The sequence below is a fragment of the Staurois parvus genome, unplaced genomic scaffold (genome assembly GCF_062004578.1).
Source record: "Staurois parvus isolate SC_StPar_1 unplaced genomic scaffold, SC_StPar_1.0 ptg000597l, whole genome shotgun sequence".
Classification (NCBI taxonomy): Eukaryota; Metazoa; Chordata; class Amphibia; order Anura; family Ranidae; genus Staurois; species Staurois parvus.
In genome coordinates this window covers 2774284-2796707 of record NW_028318393.1, presented here as the reverse complement: position 1 = coordinate 2796707, position 22424 = coordinate 2774284, and the positions used below count along the sequence as shown (strand labels likewise).

Here is a 22424-nt window from a genome sequence, read left to right as displayed (position 1 = left end):
TCTCCATTCTTCAAAGGCTATCTTGATCGCTAAAAGTTCCCTATCACCCACATTATAGTTCCTTTCAGCTTGGCTCAGTTTCCTAGAACAAAAGGCTATTAGGTGAAGCAGAGCCTTTGGGCACTGGCGCTGAGAGAGTACGGCTCCTGTAGCAACCTCAGATGCATCCACCTCCAGGGTGAAGGGAAGTGTTGGTTCTGGATGCTGTAACACCGGAGCGGAAGTGAACTGATCTTTTAACTGCTCCAACGCTATTTGAGCTTCCTGGCTCCAGCAGAAATGTGTATGCTGGCAAATGAGTTGAGTAATAGGGGCAATGATTGTGAAAAGCCCTTAATACATTTCCGATAGAAATTGGCGAAGCCCACGAATCTTTGGACCCCTTTCCTGTCTGAAGGTGCAGGCTATTTCAGGATAGCAGATACTTTCTGAGGGTCCATGGAGATTCCCTCAGTGGAAATTATGAGCCCCAGGAATTGGATGGACTGCTTTTCAAACTCGCACTTCTCCACCTTTGCATACAAGCCATGCATCCTTAGAGTGTTTAGCACTTTCCTAACATGATCTCGATGGAGATGCAGTGAGGTAGAGAAAATTAGGATATCATCCAGGTAGACAATTATGAAATGGTCAAGGTACTCTCTAAAGATATCGTTTACAAGGTGTTGAACATAGCAGGGGCATTAAACAGCCCAAACGGCATCACCAGGTACTCAAAATGTCCAAAGCGTGTTCTGAAGGCGGTCTTCCACTCATCGCCCTCCCTTATATGGACTAAATTGTAGGCCCCCCGTAAGTCCAATTTAGTGAACACTCGGGCTGTTCAAAATCTCTGAAACAACTTGGACACAAGAGGAACAGGATACCTATTTTTAATGGTAATTTTGTTAAGCTCTCTGTAGTCAATGCAGGGCCTGAGAGACCGATCTTTTTTTTCAACAAAGAAAATACCAGCAGGGGAGGAAGAGGGGTGGATGAATCCTTTAGCAAGGTTCTCGTCTAAGTAATGCCAGAGGGCTTCCAGTTCAAGCTCGGACAACGGGAAAGTTCGCCCAAATGGTATTTCTGCCCCTGGAAGTAACTCAATTGGGCAATCGTAAGACCGATGAGAAGACAATGTGTCAGCCTTCTTTTTATCAAACACATCAAGAAAGTCGTGATAGGTAGAGGGAACTGTTTGACTGGCCTCTGGTGAAGGTTGGACTGAGAGACATACGGAAGAGTTGGTGAAAGCAGGGGCACCACATTGTTGCAGACAATATTCTTATGAAAAGATGACTTCCTTCTTGGGCCAATTGATCAGTGGATTGTAGGCTTGCAACCAGGGTATTCCTAGGATGGCTGGAAACATGGGGGATCTGATGATGCCAAAACGAATGAACTCCTGATGGCCGGAGTCAGTGGTTGCTAGAATAGGAATGGTTTCCTGGGTAACAGGTCCAGAGCTCGGAGTAGTGCCAGGTTAGAAAAGTCTGTGACCATTTCCGGAGGTCATATATAGCCAGTATTCAGATGGCTGACATTCAACGGAAATTCAACCTGCCCAACAACCGCCTCATTTGTTGCATGCCCACCAGGTGGAATTCACCATTGGCAATGATACAGTGGCTGCACATGCAGCAGAGGGCCATCAATGAGTACCTGTGTGCGTATGGCAGAACAGCGGGAGGAAGAGGAGGAATTCCTTTCCTCTCAAGGCCCCATTTATGCAGATACCATTCCTGCAGGGCCGTAGAGCACACAGGAGAAGGAGAAAGAGGAGGAGGATTGTGGCAGAATGGCATAGAGGATAACATATGGCATTCTTCAGGGGATGTTCTTCAGTCCCCAAAAACCCCAGGAGTAGTACATGGCTGGGAGGAGGTAGTTCCTTATGGTGTCATCCTCAGTGACCCAGAGGACTCAGAATCTCATGCCTCCTCAAACTTACACTGCATGGGCTTCCAGATTCTGCAAAGACTGCGAAAGAACCCAAGGATTCCTGGTATCAAGGAAAGGGATCAATACTGGTTGGCAACCCTTCCTCATCCACGTTAAAAGGGTAAAGTTGCAGAGCTCATCCTGCCTTCACAGAGGGAGCAGAGGATGAAACATTTTGAGGATGCAACATTTTGAGGATGCCTTGAAGAAAAATTTGTGTAACACCTTTCCAGTTCCTGGAAGTGTTTCTGAGGCTTCGTTCGGTCAAAGGAAGAGCGGTGGAGAAGATGACCGATGCCTTAAAACAATTCTTTAATCCTCAGCACACAGGGCTGTTAGGTTTAAGCACCTATCGGCAGCGTCTGCATCATATGGTGCAGGATTATCTAGGGGCAAGAGCAGACTTGGAGACCTTTCCAACTGAGGATCCACTGGGTTACTGGGTCTTGAGGATGGATCACTGGCCAGAACTTGCTCAATATGCAATCGAGCTACTGTCCTGCATCCAGAATGCTATCCGAACGAACTTTCAGTGCTGCTGGAGGTTTTGTGACGGATGAAAGAGTGTTTCTGTCCACAGACTCCATTGACCAGCTGACATTTATCAAAAGGAATCAGTCTTGGATCAACAGAAGCTATCAAGCCCCTGATGCTGATGTAACTGATTAAATTTGTTAGGGATCTGGGATCCCTTGAAAACTGCATATGCTACCTATCCTGTTCCTGACTATGCTAGCTTCCAACAATATTTTTGGTTTAGGGCACCACCAACTCTCTTGGCCCACTTTTTCTGCACTTGTTTGACAGGTGCATATACTGTAATTCCAATTTAAAAAAAAAAACATTTTCTAATTTTATTAACAGTTTTTTAGCAGCAGGGTCCATTCTTGCACTCATAAAGAGTAACTGTGAGGGGGTTACAGTGTTCAGGCACCACCAACACCCAAGGCCCAATTTATCTGCACCTGTTTGACAGGTGCATGTATATTCAATTTTTTACAATGTTTTTCAAATTTTTAACAAATTTTACCAGAAGGGCCCATTCCTGTGCCCAGAAAGAGTAACTGTGAGGGGTTACAGTGTTCAGGAACCACCAACACACAAGGCCCAATTTTTCTGCACCTGCTTGACAGGTGCATCTCATTTCAACTTTTTAAATTTTTTTCTAATTTTTAACAATTTTTAACAGCAGGGTCCATTCCTACGCTCACCAAGAGTAACTGTGAGAGGTTACAGTGTTCAAGCACCACCAACACCCAAGGCCCAATTTTTCCACACCTGTGTGACAGGTGCATATCATTTCAGTTTTTTTTAGAGCCCCAGACCCTTCATCCGAGCACAGGCCTGACAGGGCAGGTAGGGGGGAGGGGCCACATGCCCTTGCCATGGGGATGGTGTCCCCATGCTGATGGGGACAAAGGCCTCTTCCCCACAATCCTAGCCCTGTGGTTGTGGGTGTCTTCAGGCAGGGGAGCTCATTAGAATCAGGGTTCCCTTTAAATTAGGGGGTGCCCTGATGCTGCCCCCCCTTTGAACTATTACTTGTACCCCTACCCATTCACTAAAAGTTAAATTGAGAAAAATGCCTTTATTGAACAAAAAACAAAATAACAACATTGACAAGTCATTTATTTAAAAAAAAGCCAAAAAATGGTTCCATCATTGTAATCCATCATCAATCATGGCATCCAACATTGTCATGAGGACGGCGACTCGCTGAAATAAAAAAAAACTGATGCCTGCCGACCCATCGAGCACTTTCCGCAATATGACAGGTTTGACAGGTGGCGGTCACATGTAAACAATTGGGCGAAGGGGTACCCTGATGCTAATGAACTTCCCTGCCCGGAGACCCCCACAAACACCAGACCAGGGTTGTGGGAAGAGGTCCTTTTTCACATGGGCACGTAGCCTGGTAAGCTGCAGGGAGGGGTGTGAGTGCTCGCCCCCCCCCCTTTCCCTGCCAGGCCTGTACTTGGATGAAGGGTCTGGTAGGAATTTAGGGGGGACCCCACGCTTTTTTGCCCACACTTTTTTGGGGACAGGGATCCCCTTAAAAGTCCTACCAGGCCTAAATGGCCTTGTATGGCTTTTGCAGAGAACCCCACACACATTTCCCCCCCATTTTTGAGAGGTGGGGTACTCCTTAAATGTCCTACCAGGCATAAAGGGCTTTGTATGGCTTTTAGGGGGAACCCCATGCACTTTTTTTGTTGAACTTTCTATTGTGGGGCCCCTCTTAACCTTCCAACCAGAACTAAATGGAATGGGAGGGCTGTTTTTTTTTCTTTTTTACCCTTTGATCATGCTTATTAACCCTGTGATCACCCCATCACCCAGCCAATGCCATTAGCACAGTGTCATTATATAGAATTTTTCACTGATCACTGTATTATTGCCACTAGCGACATCAGGGTCTGTAAGCTCCTTTCCCAGTCAGGGTCAGCTACCGTTAGATTGCCTGTACACTATCACACTCACACTATTACCACCATTACTAGTATAGTGTTTGAATATATTGATCACAAACAGAACTACAGGTGAAACTCAAAAAATTTGAATATCGTGTAAAAGTTCATTTATTTCAGTAATGCAACTTAAAAGGTGAAACTAATATATGAGATAGACTCATTACATGCAACGCAAGATAGTTCAAGCCATGATTTGTCATAATTGTGATGATTATGGCTTACAGCTCAGGAAAACCCCAAACCCACAATCTCAGAAAATGAGAACATTGTGAAAAGATTCAATATTCTAGGCTCAAAGTGTCCCACTCTAATCAGAATCATAGAAAGTTATGTGGAAGGGAAAAGTGTGGAAGAAAAAGGTGCACAAGCAGCAGGGATGACCGCAGCCTGGAGAGGATTGTCAGGAAAAGGCCATTCAAAAGTGTTGGGGACTTTCACAAGGAGTGGACTGAGGCTGGAGTCAGTGCATCAAGAGCCACCACACACAGACGGATCCTGGACATGGGCTTCAAATGTCGTACTCCTCTTGCCAAGCCGCTCCTGAACAACAAACAACGTCAGAAGGGTCTTACCTGGGCTAAAGAAAAACAGACCTGGTCTGTTGCTCAGTGGTCCAAAGTCCTCTTTCTTGATGAGAGCAACTTTTGCATCTCATTTGGAAACCAAGGACCCAGAGTATGGAGGAAGAATGGAGAGGCACACACTGCAAGATGCTTGAAGTCCAGTGTGAAGTTTCCACAGTCTGTGTTGATTTGTGGAGCCATGTCATCTGCTGGTGTTTGTCCACTGTGCTTCATTAAGTCCAGGTTCAACGCAGCCGTCTACCAGGAGATTTTGGAGCACTTCATGCTTCCTTCCGCAGACGAGCTTTATGGGGATGCTGACTTCATTTTCCAGCAGGACTTGGTACCTGCTCACACTGCCAAAAGCACCAAAACCTGGTTCAATGACTGTGGGATTACTGTGCTTGATTGGCCAGCAAACTCGCCTGACCTGAACCCCATAGAGAATCTATGGGGCATTGGCAAGAGAAAGATGAGAGACATGAGACCGAACAATGCAGAAGAGCTAAAGGCCGCTATTGAAGCATCCTGGTCTTCCATAACACCTCAGCAGTGCCGCAGGCTGATAGCTTCCATGCCACGCCGCATTGAGGCAGTAATTGCTGCAAAAGGGGCCCAAACCAAGTACTGAGTACATATGCATGCTTATACTTTTCAGAGGTCCGATTTTGTTCTATGTACAATCCTTGTTTTATTGATTGCATATAATATTCTAATTTTCTGAGATTGTGGATTTGGGGTTTTCATGAGCTGTTAGCCATAATCATCACAATTATGACAAATCACGGCTTGCATGTAATGAGTCTATCTCATATATTAGTTTCACCTTTTAAGTTGCATTACTGAAATAAATGAACTTTTGCACGATATTCTAATTTTTCGAGTTTCACCTGTATACTAGTGCCTTCTTACTATAGTGTTCCCAAAAACACAGTGTTGGCAGGATCAGCCCCGTTCTCTGCCAGCACTAGCATTAAGCTGTTTTTCAGTTTTTCTTTGTGGGTCTTTCTGCCTTTAGTTTTGCCTTCAGCAAATGAAATGCATGCTCAATAGGGTAGAGATCAGGTGATTGACATGCCATTGCAAAATATTCCACTTCTTTTCCTTCAAAAGCTCCTGGGTTGTTTTTCAGTGTGTTTTGGATCATTGTCCATCTGTACTGTGAAGTGCCATCCAATCAACATTGCTGCATTTGGCTAAAACTGGGCTGACAGTATACCTCTAAACATTGCAGAATTCATCCTGATGCTTCTGTCTTCTGTCACATCATCAATAAACACAAATGACCAAGTGCCACTAGAAGCCATGCATGCTCATGCCATCACACTGCCTCCACCATGTTTTACAGATGACGTGTGCTTTGGATCATGAGCTGTTCCAGGCCTTCTCCACACTTTTTTCTTCCCGTCATTCTAGTACAAATTAATCTTCATTTCATCCATCCAAAGAATGTTTTTCCAGAACTGGTCTGGATTTTTTAGATGTTTTTTTAGCAAAGTCTAATCTCGCTTTTCTAATCTTCGGGCTTATGAATAGTTTGCACCTTGTGGTGAACCCTCTGTATTTGCTCTCGTGAAGTCTTCTCTTGATTGTAGACTTTGACAATGATAAGCCCACCTTCTGGAGAGTGTCCTTCACTTGTCTGGATGTTGTGAATGGGTTTTTCTTTACCACAGTGAGGATCCTGCAATCATCAACCACTGTTGTCTTCCGCGCCTTTTTTAAGTTGCTGAGCTCACCAATGCATTCTTCTTTCCTCAGAATGTACCAAACTGTTTATTTGGCCACGTATAACGTTGCTTCTATCTCTTTGATAGATTTGTTTTGTTTTTGAAGCCTTACAATGGCCTGTTTCACTTGACAGCTCCTTTGAACGCATGATGTAAGTTCACAGCAATAGATTATAAATGCAAATACCACACTTAGAATCAACTTCAGAGCTTTACTTGCTTAATTGATGAAGAAATAACAAAGGAGTAGCCCACACCTGGCCATGAAACAGTTTTTGATTCAATTGTCCAATTACTTTTGGTTCCTTGAAAAAAGGGGGGTGGCTACTCTTAAGAGCTATAATTCCTAAACCCTTCCTCCAATTTGGATGTACATACCCTCAAATCAAACCTCAGCATGTGCACTTTCAGCCCATATCCATTATATAACTATAGCTTGAATATGTTTTGGTAAATACTTAATTGTGCCTGTGTCCAAATATATATGGACCTAACTGTATATGCCCAACAAGGACCAGCAATGTACTAGTATGTCGCTGGACTTTGTGTGCTTATACCAGGATGATGCCTGCAGCTACAGGTATCATCCTATTGTTTTTTTTCAGTTAGTGGTCCCCTTTCATGTAAACACAATCTTAACGGCTGGATTGCTTTTACAAGCAGCAAGAAAGGATGTCCGCCCCCCCCCCCCTCCCCCCACCCCTCGAGCCTCCTTCCACAGTTTTTCTGTCTCTCCTGTCCGACCGGGGAACCCAAGAATGCAGCCGGATGTTCCACTGGCTGACCATAGGGCTGATCAGAGATCAGAATACTTCCAATCATCTCTATGGTCTAAGAAACTGGAAGCTACAAGCATTTCATCATTTCGGTTTTGCCGGATATAAACAGCTCCATTTTAAAATTGGGAAATAATCTGATTACACCTATCTTGGTGTGATAATATGCTTTAGGGCAGCGATTCTCAACCTGTGGGTCGCCAACCCTTTGGGGGTCGAACGACCCTTTCACAGGGGTCGCCTAAGACCATTGTAATACACATATTTCCGATGGTCTTAGGAACTGAGACACCGCTCCTCTATCCGTCTCCTGGAGGGTCCACCCACATGCAGATGCGCCCACATACGAGTACCCAGCGTGATGACATCATCACGCCAACCCATCACATACACCCCGTAAAAGTGTTTGTGACAGGGTTGGTGCCATAATGCACTTATGTGGACCAGTCACACATGTTTAAAGAGCAGCTACTGTGTAGAAAGCAGCTGCTGTGTTGAAAGCAGCAGTATTGGAGGTAAAATTACACTTTATGAATTATAATTACTCGGTAAATGTAAAATTATGTACTGCAAAATCATCAACTACTGCAAAAAAAATATTTGTGATTAATCACTATGCTTTAATTATGTTCAATTTGTAACAATGAAAATACATCCTGCATTTCTGATATTTACATTACGATTCATAATAGTAGCAAAATTACAGTTATGAAGTAGCAATGAAAATAATTTTATGGTTGGAGGTCACCACAACATGAGGAACTGTATTAAAGGGTCGGTGCATTAGGAAGGTTGAGAACCACTACTTTAGGGACAGAGGAGAGATCTAGAGTCTAATAGACCCCAGATTTGTCAGAAAAGAGTACCTCTCAAGTGTGTCAGTATGTAAACAGAGATTGCACCCACCATGCATGTGTATCACTGTGAACGTCAGATCAAGGGCAGTAATTCTAGCACTGGACCTCCTGTGTAAATCTAAAGTGGTAACCTGTAAAGTCTTTTAAAGCGTCACCTATGGATATAAAAAATTTACGTAGTTTGTCGCCATTGCACAGAAATGCGCAATTTTATAGCATGTCATGTTTGGTAACCATTTACTCAGCGTGACATCATCTTTTATATCTTAGCAAACAATTGGGCAATATATTGTGTTTTTGTGAATTAAAATCCCAAAAAGTGTATTTTTTCCACATTATTTGCATTTGAAAAATCACTGCACAAATACTATATAATGTTTGGTGGTTCAAAGTAATTTTCTAGAAAAAAAAACCCTGTCTTTTCATGTAAACAAAAAGCATCAGAAAAGGCTTGGTCTTCAAGTGGTTAGAAGAGTGAGTGGTGTGGTGTCTGGCATAAGCTTCTAAAGTTGGCCCTGAAAGCACCCCCCCCCCCCCAAATGACCCCTTTTTGGAAAGTAGACACTCCAAGGTATTTGCTAAGTGAGAATTTGAGTATTTTGAAGATCTCATTTGTTTTCACAAGTTTTTGCAAAATGAAAAAAGAAAACGAAAATTACTTTTTTTTTTCTTTTTTAAAACCCTGTGACAAAAATGATATCTGCAAAATACTCATGCCTCATTTCAGCTTTCTTGGGTTGTCTACTTTCCATAAAGGGGTCATTTGGGGGGGGGTGTTTGTCCTATCCTGGAATTTCAGGGCCTCAGAAAATGCGATAAGTAGTGAGGAAGTGACATGAGGAAATATGCCCTTTGAAAGTCTGGAGGTGGTCATTGGATTTTGGGAGGGTGTACGTAGCTAGGCTGCCAAAAAAGTCTCTCACATGTGGTATCCCCATTCTCGGGAGAAGTAGCAAAATGTATTTTGGGGTGTAATTCCACATATACACATGGTATGTGTGAGCAATATATCACTTAGGTGACAACTCTGTGTAAAAAGAAAAATAATTCCAAACATTTTTGGCAAACAATAAAATCTTTCACGGACTCAACATGCCTCTCAGCAAATTCTTTGGGGTGTCTACTTTCCAAAAAGGGGTCATTTGTTTTTTTTTTGTACTGCTCTGGCATTTTAGCACCTCAAGAAATGTGATAGTCAGTCAGAAAGAAAAAGCTGTGTAAATTGCAATATAGATACCATAGGTTGTATATGCTATAACTTTCAAACAAATGAACATAAACATATTGGGATTTGTTTTTTACCAAAGACAGATTACATTTCGGCCTAAATCTATGACTATCTTTGAGTTTATTGGATATTTTTTATAACCGAAAGTAGAGAATACCCTTTTTTTTTTTCAAAATTTCTGGTCTATTTTTGATTATATCACAAAAGATATAAAACCCAGTGGTGATCAAATACCACTAAAAGAAAGCTCTATTTGTGTGAAAAAAAGGATATAAATTTAGTTTGGGTGCAGCGTTGCATTACCAGTTGAAATAGCGCAGTGCCGAATAGCAAAAAATCGCCTGGTCACTAAGGGGGGTAAATCTTCTGGAGGGCAAGTGGTTAATAGCAACCTTAAGGCACCATGCACACTGGGCGTTTTAATAACACTGGTAACATTAGCTGTGTAAAGTCACGTTAAAAACGTGGGTTTTTCAGCGTTTTTGCATTAGCGGTTAGCTGCGTGTTGCCGTGCTTTGCCGTGTTTTTTTGCATTTGTGTTTTTAGCAGTTTTTTTGCTCAAGATAAGTCCAAAAGCCTTAGTTTGCTATGGTTAATCATGTTTTTCCGTGTTTTTCAGCATTAGAGCGTTTTTACAGCAAAAAACTCTAGAAACCCACTAGTTCTGGGGTTTTTCTCCAGCCAAAAAACGCCCCTGCCAAAAAACGCTTATTACAGTCTATGTGTGCATAGACACATAGGATACCATGCTGGGGAGTTTACTGTCTGTAGAAAAAACCACCAAACGCCAAAAACAGCAGCTGTAAAAACGTCCAATGTACATGAGGACTTGGTATTACTTTAGGATTGCAAAGTAGAGAAGGCTGTGAAGATGCTAAGTGGCTTTCTAGGGGTGGGATCTGTTTAAGTCTAGGTTCACACCTATGCAGGTTGCGTTTTAGGTATTGCGTTTTTGCACTTGCTTTTCTTTTTCTTGCTGCTAGGCAGATTTTAAATGCAAACCGCATCAAAAACGCATGAAAAATGCAATACATGCTTTTCTGCAACATTCCCATTGAAGTCTCTAGAACCAAAAACGCAACGTTTTGTGTTCACAAAGTCCCTGACCCTTTCCAAAAACGCACCGGGTGAAATCACGGAGATGCGAACCTGTCCCATAGGAAATCGTGTTAAATGGACTGTACTTGTTCCACAAAATGCAAAACGCTGCAGAAAATGCTTAGGTGTGAACCTAGGGTAAGGCTCGGTTCACACTAGTGTGGGTGGAAGCCGCTGTGGGACCCGCATTTCATCCCGCATGCTGCAACCACCCGCACGTAAAATGGGGGACCCGCGGGCAGGTGCCATTAATCTTAATAGCACGCCGCCCATACTGGGAACTGCACTGTACTGTAGTGCGGTTCCCAGTGTGGACTGCAATATTTGGGAAGGTGCAGGGACCTTTTTTTGCAAGGCGCGGCAGCATTCAAATGAACACACAGAGGTGTGAATCTAGGCTAAGACCACAAACTCTCTGCATCTAATGTCCCAGTGAATATGAAAGAGAAGATCTGTTCTCTATACAGCCCTGTATTGTTATCATATACTGTGTATGGTGTACAGGTACATTGTAGACACAGGGTTGCATTTAACCGCTTCCCGCCTGCCCTATAGCAGAAATATTGCTACAGGGTGGTACGGGTGCACAAAATCACATATATATATACGTGATTTTGCATCTCCGGGTAGAGGTGCGCGCAAGCTGTGCGCGAGCCCTACCCTTGCCACCAGGTCCCGCCCTGTAATTACTTGCCGGAGCCCGGTGATTTCCGAAGATCTCCAGATTTACTAACAGTTCTCCCTGTCAGCTTGGGCACACTGCTCTGGATGGCTGTGCACAGCAGTGTGATTACAGTGAAGCACACTGACATCGCCCCCAAGTAAAACACTCCCAGCACACAGTTAACCCTTTGATCACCCCTCATGTTAACCCCTTCCTGCCCAGTGCCATTAGTACAGTGTCAGTGTTTTTTTTTTAGCACTGACCACTGTATTGGTGTCACTGGGGGTGTCAGTGACACCAAGTCAGTTCCCCCCCAGTGTCAGAATGCCCGCATCAGTCCCACTTTAAGTCGCTGATCGCCGCCATTATTAGTAAAGATAAAAAAAAATTACAGTGTATATACCGCCATTTGTAAATGCTATAACTTTCACATAAACCAATTAATTGCAAAGATATGCAGCAGAATACATTTTAGTGTACATTTATGACGAAATTCGATTTTTTAAGTTTTTTTACTGGACATGTTTAATAGCAAAAATTCCAAAATATTGTTTTTTTCTTAAAACTGTCAGTCTTATTTTTTTATAGCACAAAAAAATTAAAAATGTGCAGGCATTCAAATACCATCGAAAGAAAGCTCAATTCGTGGGGGAAAAAAGGACATAAATCCCATAAGTGCAGTGCTGCATGACTGCGCAATTGTCAGTTAAAGTAATCCAGCGCCTTAACGCAAAAAATGGCATAGTCAGGAAGGGGGGGGGGGTAAATCCTCTGGAGGGCACGTGGTTAACACTGACTCCTCTGTGTAAACATACAAAGCCTCCGCTATACCCCCTTACTGAGAGACCGGAGGTTCATGCGCAGTAAGGGGTGGCGGAGACGCGCTCGGGAACGGGCATGTGTGAATGGATAACAGATTGTGATTGGCTGGTCAGGTGACGCAGCACATGCGCTGTTCGGCACGATGGCGGCTGCTGGGAAAACCGCTGTTACGAGGACAGTCGGGGCTGTAAAGCCAATTCTTAGCAGAGACCTGGGAGAAGCCAAACGGAGAGTGCGGGAGCTGTACCGAGCCTGGTACCGAGAGGTGCCCAATACAGGTGAGCCGGGCAGGAGAGGAGAGCTCCTCTGTTCTCTCCGACCTTCCTGGACGGTCACCTTGTGAGAGCTCTCCCCTTCCTGGAGGTGGAAGGATCGCCCTATGCACTCTGACCTCTCACCCTGTACATGGGGGGCACCGCTGATACGGGGAGCTGCCTGCACGCCGGAAGTCACCACTTTTCATGTTTGATTCTGATGACCTCGTTCCTTTCCAGAACCAGGCTTTCAGACTTGGGTTATAAAGCCTCCAGAACCTTCTATATTTCCTGGAGAAGTTGTGACTTTTCTGTCACAGGATATCTGCACAATTGTTTATGGAACACATAGTTGTCACCCAGTAAGTCCAACACATTGTAGTGTGAAGACACAATATACTTCCCGAGGTTTGCTAAGTTAGAAAGGATGCTTGCTATGCGGACCCTCATGCATGTTTGCTCCCCAGCCACCGCCGCCGCTGCTGTGTGTCCATTGACGGAACTCGCCCCCACTCCCTCCTCATTGGATGTGACTGACAGCAGCAGGAGCCAATGGCTGCAGCTACTGCATCTCATTCCAGTGAGGAGGGAGAGAACCTGATCCTGTGCACATTGCCAAATCAAGATTGAGTAAGTAAAAGGGGAGCTGCACTCTGAAAGTGCTTTCCTTAACCTCTTTGCACCTCCCAGCCCTTTAAGAGTTTCAGAAGGTGGGCTGGGGTTTTAGGGTCATGTGACTGCCTTGATTTGCCGTCACGGCAGTCACACGATCGGAAAAGGTCCTGATCAAAAGGGTAGATCAGGTCCTTTTCCGGGAGTCGCGGACATATGTGCTGGGAGCGCGCAGGGCGTGTATTTTCTAATTGCACGCAATTATGCGACTGCTCGGCGTCAAGGCCCAGATACCGAGAGACTGCATATTTGCTTGTGATTGGCGTCAAGGGGTTAAAGCAGAACTACACTATATCTGAACACCACAAACCAAAAGCACTTAGTAACTTTAAATATATTCAAAGCAAACCCATCCGTCCATGTCTCCATGCTTTATTGTGGTGAGAAATCACTTCGAGAAACACCACCTAGCATTTCTAGCCATGGTCATCTTGCGTAAGAGCAGACAATTCATTTGGCAGTTACTTCCTGGGATCTATCTGCCCTTAGCTTAGACATGCATGCAGGAAGGTGTACTTAGCTGAGTAAACCCCTCCTGAAGACACCTGGGATGTATGACATCCTTAGGCCTGGAAACCAAGAAGTAACTAAAGCGATTTAAAAAAAAGTTTGATCCAAGTAAATATGATATACTTTCCTATCTACAGTATTTACTAATGCTAACAGCATAAGATTTCAAAATAGTCCATGTTGATTGGGAGAGTAAAGTTCCAATTTAATGCAGAGAATGCATTAAGGTAAAAACTAGGGATTTAACGAAATTTCGTCTGAAAATAGCCCTGTCTGCATTCTTCCGCTAGGAAAAATTTAGCCGATATAGGGGACTGTGTGTACTGCAGATGTGGGGGGCGGCGGAGACAGGCAGGAGAGGAGCAGTGTATACAGTGACTGGCTGCGACTATATGTCAGTGCCGGTTTTTTAAATGTAATTAGCGGCTTTTTTTGTTTTCTTTTCACTATAGTTCACAGAATCAGCTGTCACTTTCCCCCCAGCTAAAAGAAACAAAGTTTCCTTTTAGTTTATTTTCCCAAGTTAAAAGAAACCAGGTTTCCTTTTAGTTTCTTTCCTGAGATAAAACAAAGTTTCTTTCAGTTCCGGGGAAAAAGACCACTCATTCTGTGAGCTAAAGTGAAGAAAGAAAAAAGCCGGTAATTGCATTTAAAAATCGACACCGACATATATTGACAGCCAGTGAGGGAGCCTCTCTGTATACACTGCTCCTCCTGCCCCCCACCCCCTCCCACCTACAAAGAGGACCTGTCACTCATATGCTATCACATAGGGGACTATTGGTCCCCTATGTAAGCAATAAAATAAGTTGGCAAGAAAAATAAAAAAAAAAATATACGAAATAGAAAAAAATACAAAAAAAATTGTGGAGACTCCTCACCCTTACATACAGACATTTCAGTTCGGTTTTCAGCCACATGCATTCTGAATTTTCGGTTTCAGTTTTGGGAACCAGAAATTTCATTTCGGTGCACCACTATAAAAACCTTGTGCCTTTAGAACCACTTGAACCATGAATAACTGCTAAAAAAATTGCTTTTTCTTTCTCCCTCCAGCATGCATGGCGATGTCTAACGCAATTGACATATACGTTTGCGTATGTATGTGGGGGCAGGCTCAAATTTTGGTGGGAGATTTCTTAGTGCTTGTGTATACCTTTTTTAAATTAACCCTTGACGCCGACTGCACTGGGCTATATGCCATTGGGCCACATATTTGTGTATCTGTCTGTGTGCTGGGAGCACGGCGCACTCCCAGCACAGACTGTGGTCTCACCATGAGCCTCGGGTCTTGTACTAACAATCGGGACCCAGAACTCCCAGTTCCAGGTCACCTGATGCTGCAATAGCCTCTGATTGGCTATCGCAGTGATCAGTCACTGTGCAGCCTGTACTGTGTTTTCTATCTCTGAATGGAGGAGAGAGATGCATTGTATCTCTCTCTCTCTCTCCTTTCAGAAAGAAAAAACTGTGTAAAATAAATATTAAAAATATAAAGAGAAAAATACCTAAATCAAGGTTTGATCTAGGTCAGTGCCAGGCTTAATGTTTTGGTCAGGTAAGGGTCAGCATATTTTGGGAAGGATTTTTTTTTTTTTTTAAGCCACTTGCCCTCCTGAGGATTTACCAACCCCTGGACATGTTGCTATTAAACATGTCCAGTAAAAAAATTTTAAATTTTTACTAGTAATGGTTGCGATCAGTGACTTATAGCGGGACTGCAGCAGGCATTCTGACACTGGGAGGAACTGACTTGGTGTCACTGACGTCCCCAGTGACACCAATACAGTGGTCAGTGCTAAAAAAAAAAAAAAAGCACTGACACTGTACTAATGGCACTGGGCAGGAAGGGGTTAACATGCGGGGTGATCAAAGGATTAACTGTGTGCTGGGTGTGGTTTACTATGGGGCTGGGGTTGTGTCTGTGACCTTCACTGTGAGCACACTGCTTTGAATGGCTGTGCACAGCCATCCAAAGCAGTGTGCCCGAGCTGACAGGGAGAAAAACTGTTAGTAAACAAAACAGCTCTCCTCCCCATCAGAGATCCTTAGTAATCACCGAGCTCCAGAGAGTAATAGCCAACCAGGACCTGGTGATTGACAGCCATGTACTTCTATATCACAACACTTAAACCTATAATATCCCAGAAAAGTAATCTACCTTCACCCTTGAAGGCCAGCTAAACAATATATATGTGACTTTTCTATAAGCAAATACATCAAATAAAACCAAAAATTATAAATAAAAAAATATATATACAAAACTATGAAAATTGTAAAAATTATGTCCAAAGTCCCACCGTGTCCAAAATCAAAAATCCAAAAAAATTCAAAAAAATATAAAAAAAATAGTCCCCACAAAGTGTAAAACGAAAAGCTTAAACTTTTTCTTCTTCTTTCATCACCAAAACCTTCTTAATACTCGCAAATCATGATATTCATACACCTCAAAAAAGAAAAAAACTCGACATAGTGTCATACCTTAAATAATATAGAACACACGTGCCACTCGCTGTGCAGCATGCAAAATATTAACTAAAAGTGTATACTCAAAAACAAGTGTCAAAGCACATACAGATAAGTGAAATGACAATATGAGTGAAAACACATTCACATAGGATATGCAATGCAATGTTTGAAAACCACTCCACAAAAAACACTGCCAGTGTATAACATTTAATAATATAACATTTAATAATATTTTTGATTGACAGCCATGGCCGCAAAAAAAAGAAAAAAAAATAGCAAAATGCGCACTGTTGTTTCTGGGCTGTACTGCGGGTACAAATTACATACACATGTGGTATTGCTGCGATCGCCAGGAGCAGAAGAATTTATTTTGTTTTTGTTTTTTTTGGTGGTAGGTTATGATAGTAACAAGAAATGTACAGCTGAATTTAAAACAAAATTTGTTTACTATTTTGGGTCAATTTTCATTTGCTAATAAAACAAAAAAAAATCAAGAGATCCATTACCATTCATCACCAAATGAAAGCCCAATTTGTCCTGAAAAACAAATTATAATCCACCTGGATGTACGGTTTTACTAACACGTCACAGTTGCAAAATTGTCCTTAGGCATTAGGATTTGTTTTACCCTTAGACATGAAGGGGTTAATTAAAAAATAAGCGGAAGATGCCTTCATTGAAAACTGCATGCCAAAATAATCCAGAAATATAGGCAAATTGTTATATGCCAAGCTCAACTTTTTCCTGTAAAACTAGTACCGTGCTGCCCCTTTCGCCTCCTTGGCCTCCCTTTTGTTCAGTGAAGGGGCCCGTCGTCTTAAAAGGACCAGTAAGGCTTGAAAGGTGAAGGATGGGTGAAGCACCCCTGTCACGGTCTCCCCCCTGCTCCTCTTCCCCCCCCCCCCCCCCCCCCCCGTCAGCCCAGCACACTCTATTACTCTCACATGGCTGCCTGCTCCCATCACATGCCCCGGCGCCCGCATGTTGCCCACATAATCTGGGTGCCAGGGGGCTGCCTCTTATTGAGGGCTTCACCTCCTCCCAGCCTGCTCCCTCTCTGCGTCTGCACATGGATTCACCATATGCAGGCTATATGCCTGTTGCTGCGCTCGCCCTTCTCTGTCTTTGCAAGCATGGCACGATCCTGATGTTCCCGTGCTCCGTGCCCGCTGGAAACAAAGGCCATGCTCCCTGTGTGTGGCCAGAGCAGAGGGGGTGGGGCTTGTTGCCGAGGCAACAATACAGCAGGTCTGGGGTTGCCTGCAGGGTAGCGTCCCACTCCGGAAATAAATACCAGAGTGAGACCTGGTCACTGTCTGTCCCTGTTTTATCTCCTCCTCACTGTGCTGGTGTGGTCCTGAGCTGTGGCTAGACCCCCCTGTCCTGTACCCGGTGGATTACAGGAGACCCCTGTCTGACCTGCCTCCTCTACCAGTCCTAGAGTCCCACGCCTGGATATGCTTCTGCTGCTGACTGGTGAGTCCTCAACTCTTGCTGTGCCAGAGTTCTGCCCTCCTTGCTGTGCGCCCTGCCTGTGCCAAGGACTTTAATCCCTGCTGTGCCAAATACTGCCAGCCCATGTGCCATGGATTTAGCCCTGTTGTGCTGGATCCCGTTCCATCCTTGCTGTGTGCCCTGCCTGTGCCAAGGACTTTAAACTCTGCTGTGCCAAATACTGCCCTGCCAGTGTACAAGGCCTTAGCCCTGCTGTGTGCCCATTCCTGTGTCAATGATTTAACCCCTTTGGCTGCCTTTCAATAAAAGCCTTGTGTGTACTCCTGCTCTCTGTGTGTTCTGTCCCACCTTCAGCACCGTCACAACCCCACTTGCAGAAAAAGCCAAGATTTACATATAACTTCAGCTGCCTATACTGCTGAGTCAATTGATTTTGACATGATTTCACTGAAGGCAACCTTTTTGTATTTTTCAGAATAATTTAGTTGCCCGGGTTTCTGACAGGTTTACTTTGAAGCCCAGCAGTTTAATGAGCTGGAACGCTGTTGGGTTGTTTTAAAAAAGATTCAGTAGTAAAAGTGATTTTAAATGCTTTTTTTTTTTTAAATTGCAAACATATTTATACTTGCCTGCTCTGTGCAATAGAGTTTTCAGTGTGGCCCTGAAACTCCTCTTCTTGGGTCGCCTGCAGGGACTCCTGGCTCCTCCCCTCCGCCAAGTACCCGCATAGAAGTCACTTTCTATGGAGGCACTCGTTTGTACTCGCTCCTGAGCCTTGTTGTCTGCATCTGTTGTCACAGACTGTGGGACTCTGCCCCTCCACCCTGCTCACTTGTCACTGGCTGTAATTGACAGCAGCTTTGCTGCCTCAACAAAGCCATTGAGAACAGTCAGTAACAGACAGGAATGGCACTGGATCGATTGAGGACTCGGGTAAGTAAAGGATGAGTGGGGGGTTGAACGGAAGATTCTACTTCTGGATTAATTTGAAAAGTGCATGTGCATAGATTTAGTTATGATTTTTCTCGGGTGCAAAGAAATGTGTTAATCCCCATGAAATATAACTTTTTTTGTTATCTCAACGATTGTTGGATATCCTCTTAACTCTTAGATAACTGAGCAAGCGTTGTGAAAATGACATCTTTCGAGTGAAATTCTATAGGTGCAAGATCAGCTTAACCACTTCTAGTCTGGACACTTTTACCCCTAAAAATAGAGCAGAGACAAACCACCTAAAATGACACGAATAGCTGGTGTCATTATCATATCTCCGACTCACTTGTATAAGTGTGGATCCATAAACCCAAAAAAATGCATACTAAACAATATGGTAGTGTGACAAGAGCACCCCCTACCTGAAAACAGAAGGTTACTAAATGATCCACGCGGAGTAATATGAATTCAAAAAATTCAGACAATACTTTATTTGATCACATAGATCATAAGGAGGTTAAACATGAGCACGGTGAACATATCAAACAAATAAAATCATGTTTAAAAAGCACTAGGCGTCTTCATTATAGGGTCATTTTAGCAAGTAGAGCACCATATATGGCAATATAGGGTAATGGTGAGGTAATTCTCCTAGATTTCCATGGATTTCCAGCTTATATTAGAGTGAGCCATGTATACAGCAGATATATTCCCAATATACGTCAGGAACCTCCTGGTATGTGAAGGCTGGAACACAAAAAATACACAATGTATGTATGAGAATATAGGAGCTAAATCACATCCAGGCCTCACCACGCCTCCCTCTACAGCAATAAGTGGACACTTCAATTACCTTCTCAGTTGTAAGACTGTCATACCCGCTTCTCAAATATAGGGACTTCCTGGGTAACCACCCCAAGTGAAACAAAGTCCACAGTACCAAATGATTCTGGGGATATATATAAAAATATAAATGTAAATGTATAGATCACAGGCATCAAGTGAACCCTGAAAACAAGAAACACAATATAGGTATATTACCATCAATGAAGATCAAGAAGACTCCCGTCGACTTGAAATAAGATCAGGTCCTTGATGCTTGTTCAGAGGTGCATATGGGGGTGGGAAGCCAGGTAGTCACAGTACATAGATTCCAAACACATATGATATGTATGTAGCAGGCCGTGAAAACCTGAGTCTATATACCCAATAAAGGGTTTCCAAAAATTACTCAATCTGAGAAAATTGGAGCGGTTTCATTAGGATATGGCAATGTCACAGCATACAATGCCTAAATAGGATAGCGTGTATATATGTATATATATGTTATCCTCTAAAGAGGATTTCAAAACATTCCCCGTGTATACAGGGTGAATTAGGCCCATATGAGATGCCTTCTTAACTCCATATATGCTCTATAAATCTGGACAGTTGTAAGCTTAAATAACTTGCCACCGGTGGAAGATATATTCCCCTAGGGGATTGCCGTTTGCGAACCGCTGTTATAGTAGCCTTATGGTCGTTTTTCAGAGGGCCTCGTGCCTTCCTAGCAAGGAGCTGTGACACCGCCGTTCCTTCCCACCTCATGGGCGCCGCACCCTATGAAGACGCCGAGCGTAGTGACGTCAATACGTTGACGCGTTTCGTCCGCCAATCACCGCAGACTTAGTCAGAACTGGGAGGGGACTTCAGTCCTTTGGTATGCAATTAGTGCACCATATAAGGCAAAGAGTCTCCACCTCGCCATCTTGTGTTGAAAGAGTATCACTACATTTGAAATATCCAAAGTGAATTAAAACACAAATACTAGATTTAAATTGACTGCTGGAAATAAAAAGGAGGGACCATATTACTGTAAATCAGATCATCTTTAAAGAGGATAATGGAGAGGAACTATTATTATAGTAATTATCATTCAAATAGGGAGACATCAAGACAGGGTTCAGCTTCCTAATTTTAATAATAATCTAGTTATTATAGGAGTTTTAATATATAATGGGAATAGGAAGAATCACATAGTCAGATTCATACTTTGTCCAGATAGATCCATATTTCATTCCCATATATAGTACCCCAGTACAGGTTATAACTCAAGGTATGTTAAAGGTTCCAAAAAATTCAATTCAAAAAAACCCCAAAATTGAGTTCTGTGTTTAGTCCGTATGGGACAAGTGCACCCAGGGTATAGATCCAGAACTTTTCTTTTTGTAGGAGGACTTTATCAAAGTCCCCCCGACGAGCTGAAATATTCAGCAGGAAAATCCCTTTCACTTTCAAACCTTCTGTTTTACCCCCGTGTACTTCTTTAAAGTGTTGTGCCAGTGGGTTCTCTTTCTCTCCCTTTCTTACATTCCTATTTTCGTTTCTGATATCTCTCAGATCCTAGTCCTGAGGTTCCTTTTCGTTTTTCCTATATACATCTTCTTACATGGACATTCTATCATGTATATTATTCTGCTGCTGGAGCAATTAATAAAGCTTCGTATACCGGTTAACTAGGAGGACCGGCCTATGTGGTATGTTCCCATGTGGCCACTGTCAAATTTGTTCATTTGTACATAAGTCTAATCGGTTCTTTAACAATGATAAATCTAAGGCATTCCAGATACGAAGCTTTATTAATTGCTCCAGCAGCAGAATAATATACATGATAGAATGTCCATGTAAGAAGATGTATATAGGAAAAACGAAAAGGAACCTCAGGACTAGGATCGGTGAACATCTGAGAGATATCAGAAACGAAAATAGGAATGTAAGAAAGGGAGAGAAAGAGAACCCACTGGCACAACACTTTAAAGAAGTACACGGGGGTAAAACAGAAGGTTTGAAAGTGAAAGGGATTTTCCTGCTGAATATTTCAGCTCGTCGGGGGGACTTTGATAAAGTCCTCCTACAAAAAGAAAAGTTCTGGATCTATACCCTGGGTGCACTTGTCCCATACGGACTAAACACAGAACTCAATTTTGGGGTTTTTTTGAATTGAATTTTTTGGAACCTTTAACATACCTTGAGTTATAACCTGTACTGGGGTACTATATATGGGAATGAAATATGGATCTATCTGGACAAAGTATGAATCTGACTATGTGATTCTTCCTATTCCCATTATATATTAAAACTCCTATAATAACTAGATTATTATTAAAATTAGGAAGCTGAACCCTGTCTTGATGTCTCCCTATTTGAATGATAATTACTATAATAATAGTTCCTCTCCATTATCCTCTTTAAAGATGATCTGATTTACAGTAATATGGTCCCTCCTTTTTATTTCCAGCAGTCAATTTAAATCTAGTATTTGTGTTTTAATTCACTTTGGATATTTCAAATGTAGTGATACTCTTTCAACACAAGATGGCGAGGTGGAGACTCTTTGCCTTATATGGTGCACTAATTGCATACCAAAGGACTGAAGTCCCCTCCCAGTTCTGACTAAGTCTGCGGTGATTGGCGGACGAAACGCGTCAACGTATTGACGTCACTACGCTCGGCGTCTTCATAGGGTGCGGCGCCCATGAGGTGGGAAGGAACGGCGGTGTCACAGCTCCTTGCTAGGAAGGCACGAGGCCCTCTGAAAAACGACCATAAGGCTACTATAACAGCGGTTCGCAAACGGCAATCCCCTAGGGGAATATATCTTCCACCGGTGGCAAGTTATTTAAGCTTACAACTGTCCAGATTTATAGAGCATATATGGAGTTAAGAAGGCATCTCATATGGGCCTAATTCACCCTGTATACACGGGGAATGTTTTGAAATCCTCTTTAGAGGATAACATATATATACATATATACACGCTATCCTATTTAGGCATTGTATGCTGTGACATTGCCATATCCTAATGAAACCGCTCCAATTTTCTCAGATTGAGTAATTTTTGGAAACCCTTTATTGGGTATATAGACTCAGGTTTTCACGGCCTGCTACATACATATCATATGTGTTTGGAATCTATGTACTGTGACTACCTGGCTTCCCACCCCCATATGCACCTCTGAACAA

At 43.0% G+C, this 22424-nt stretch overlaps 1 protein-coding gene and 1 long non-coding RNA gene across 2 annotated transcripts in view; one reads left to right on the top strand and one right to left on the bottom strand.

Annotated features, from left to right (window-relative positions):
- The first annotated feature begins 12229 nt into the window (after window positions 1-12229).
- Window positions 12230-22424, top strand: part of NDUFA6 (NADH:ubiquinone oxidoreductase subunit A6) — a 29055-nt gene continuing 18860 nt past the window's right edge. The window contains exon 1 of the mRNA XM_089692648.1: window positions 12230-12407. Within this exon, the coding sequence (XP_089548774.1) occupies window positions 12272-12407 (136 nt within the window). The 5' untranslated portion in view covers window positions 12230-12271. The remainder of the gene's footprint in view (window positions 12408-22424) is intronic.
- Window positions 18884-19374, bottom strand: LOC149449895 (uncharacterized). Its single transcript, XR_016315351.1, has 2 exons — window positions 19276-19374; window positions 18884-19169 (listed from the first exon to the last, which is right to left on the bottom strand). It is a non-coding gene; the product is annotated as an uncharacterized LOC149449895 (long non-coding RNA).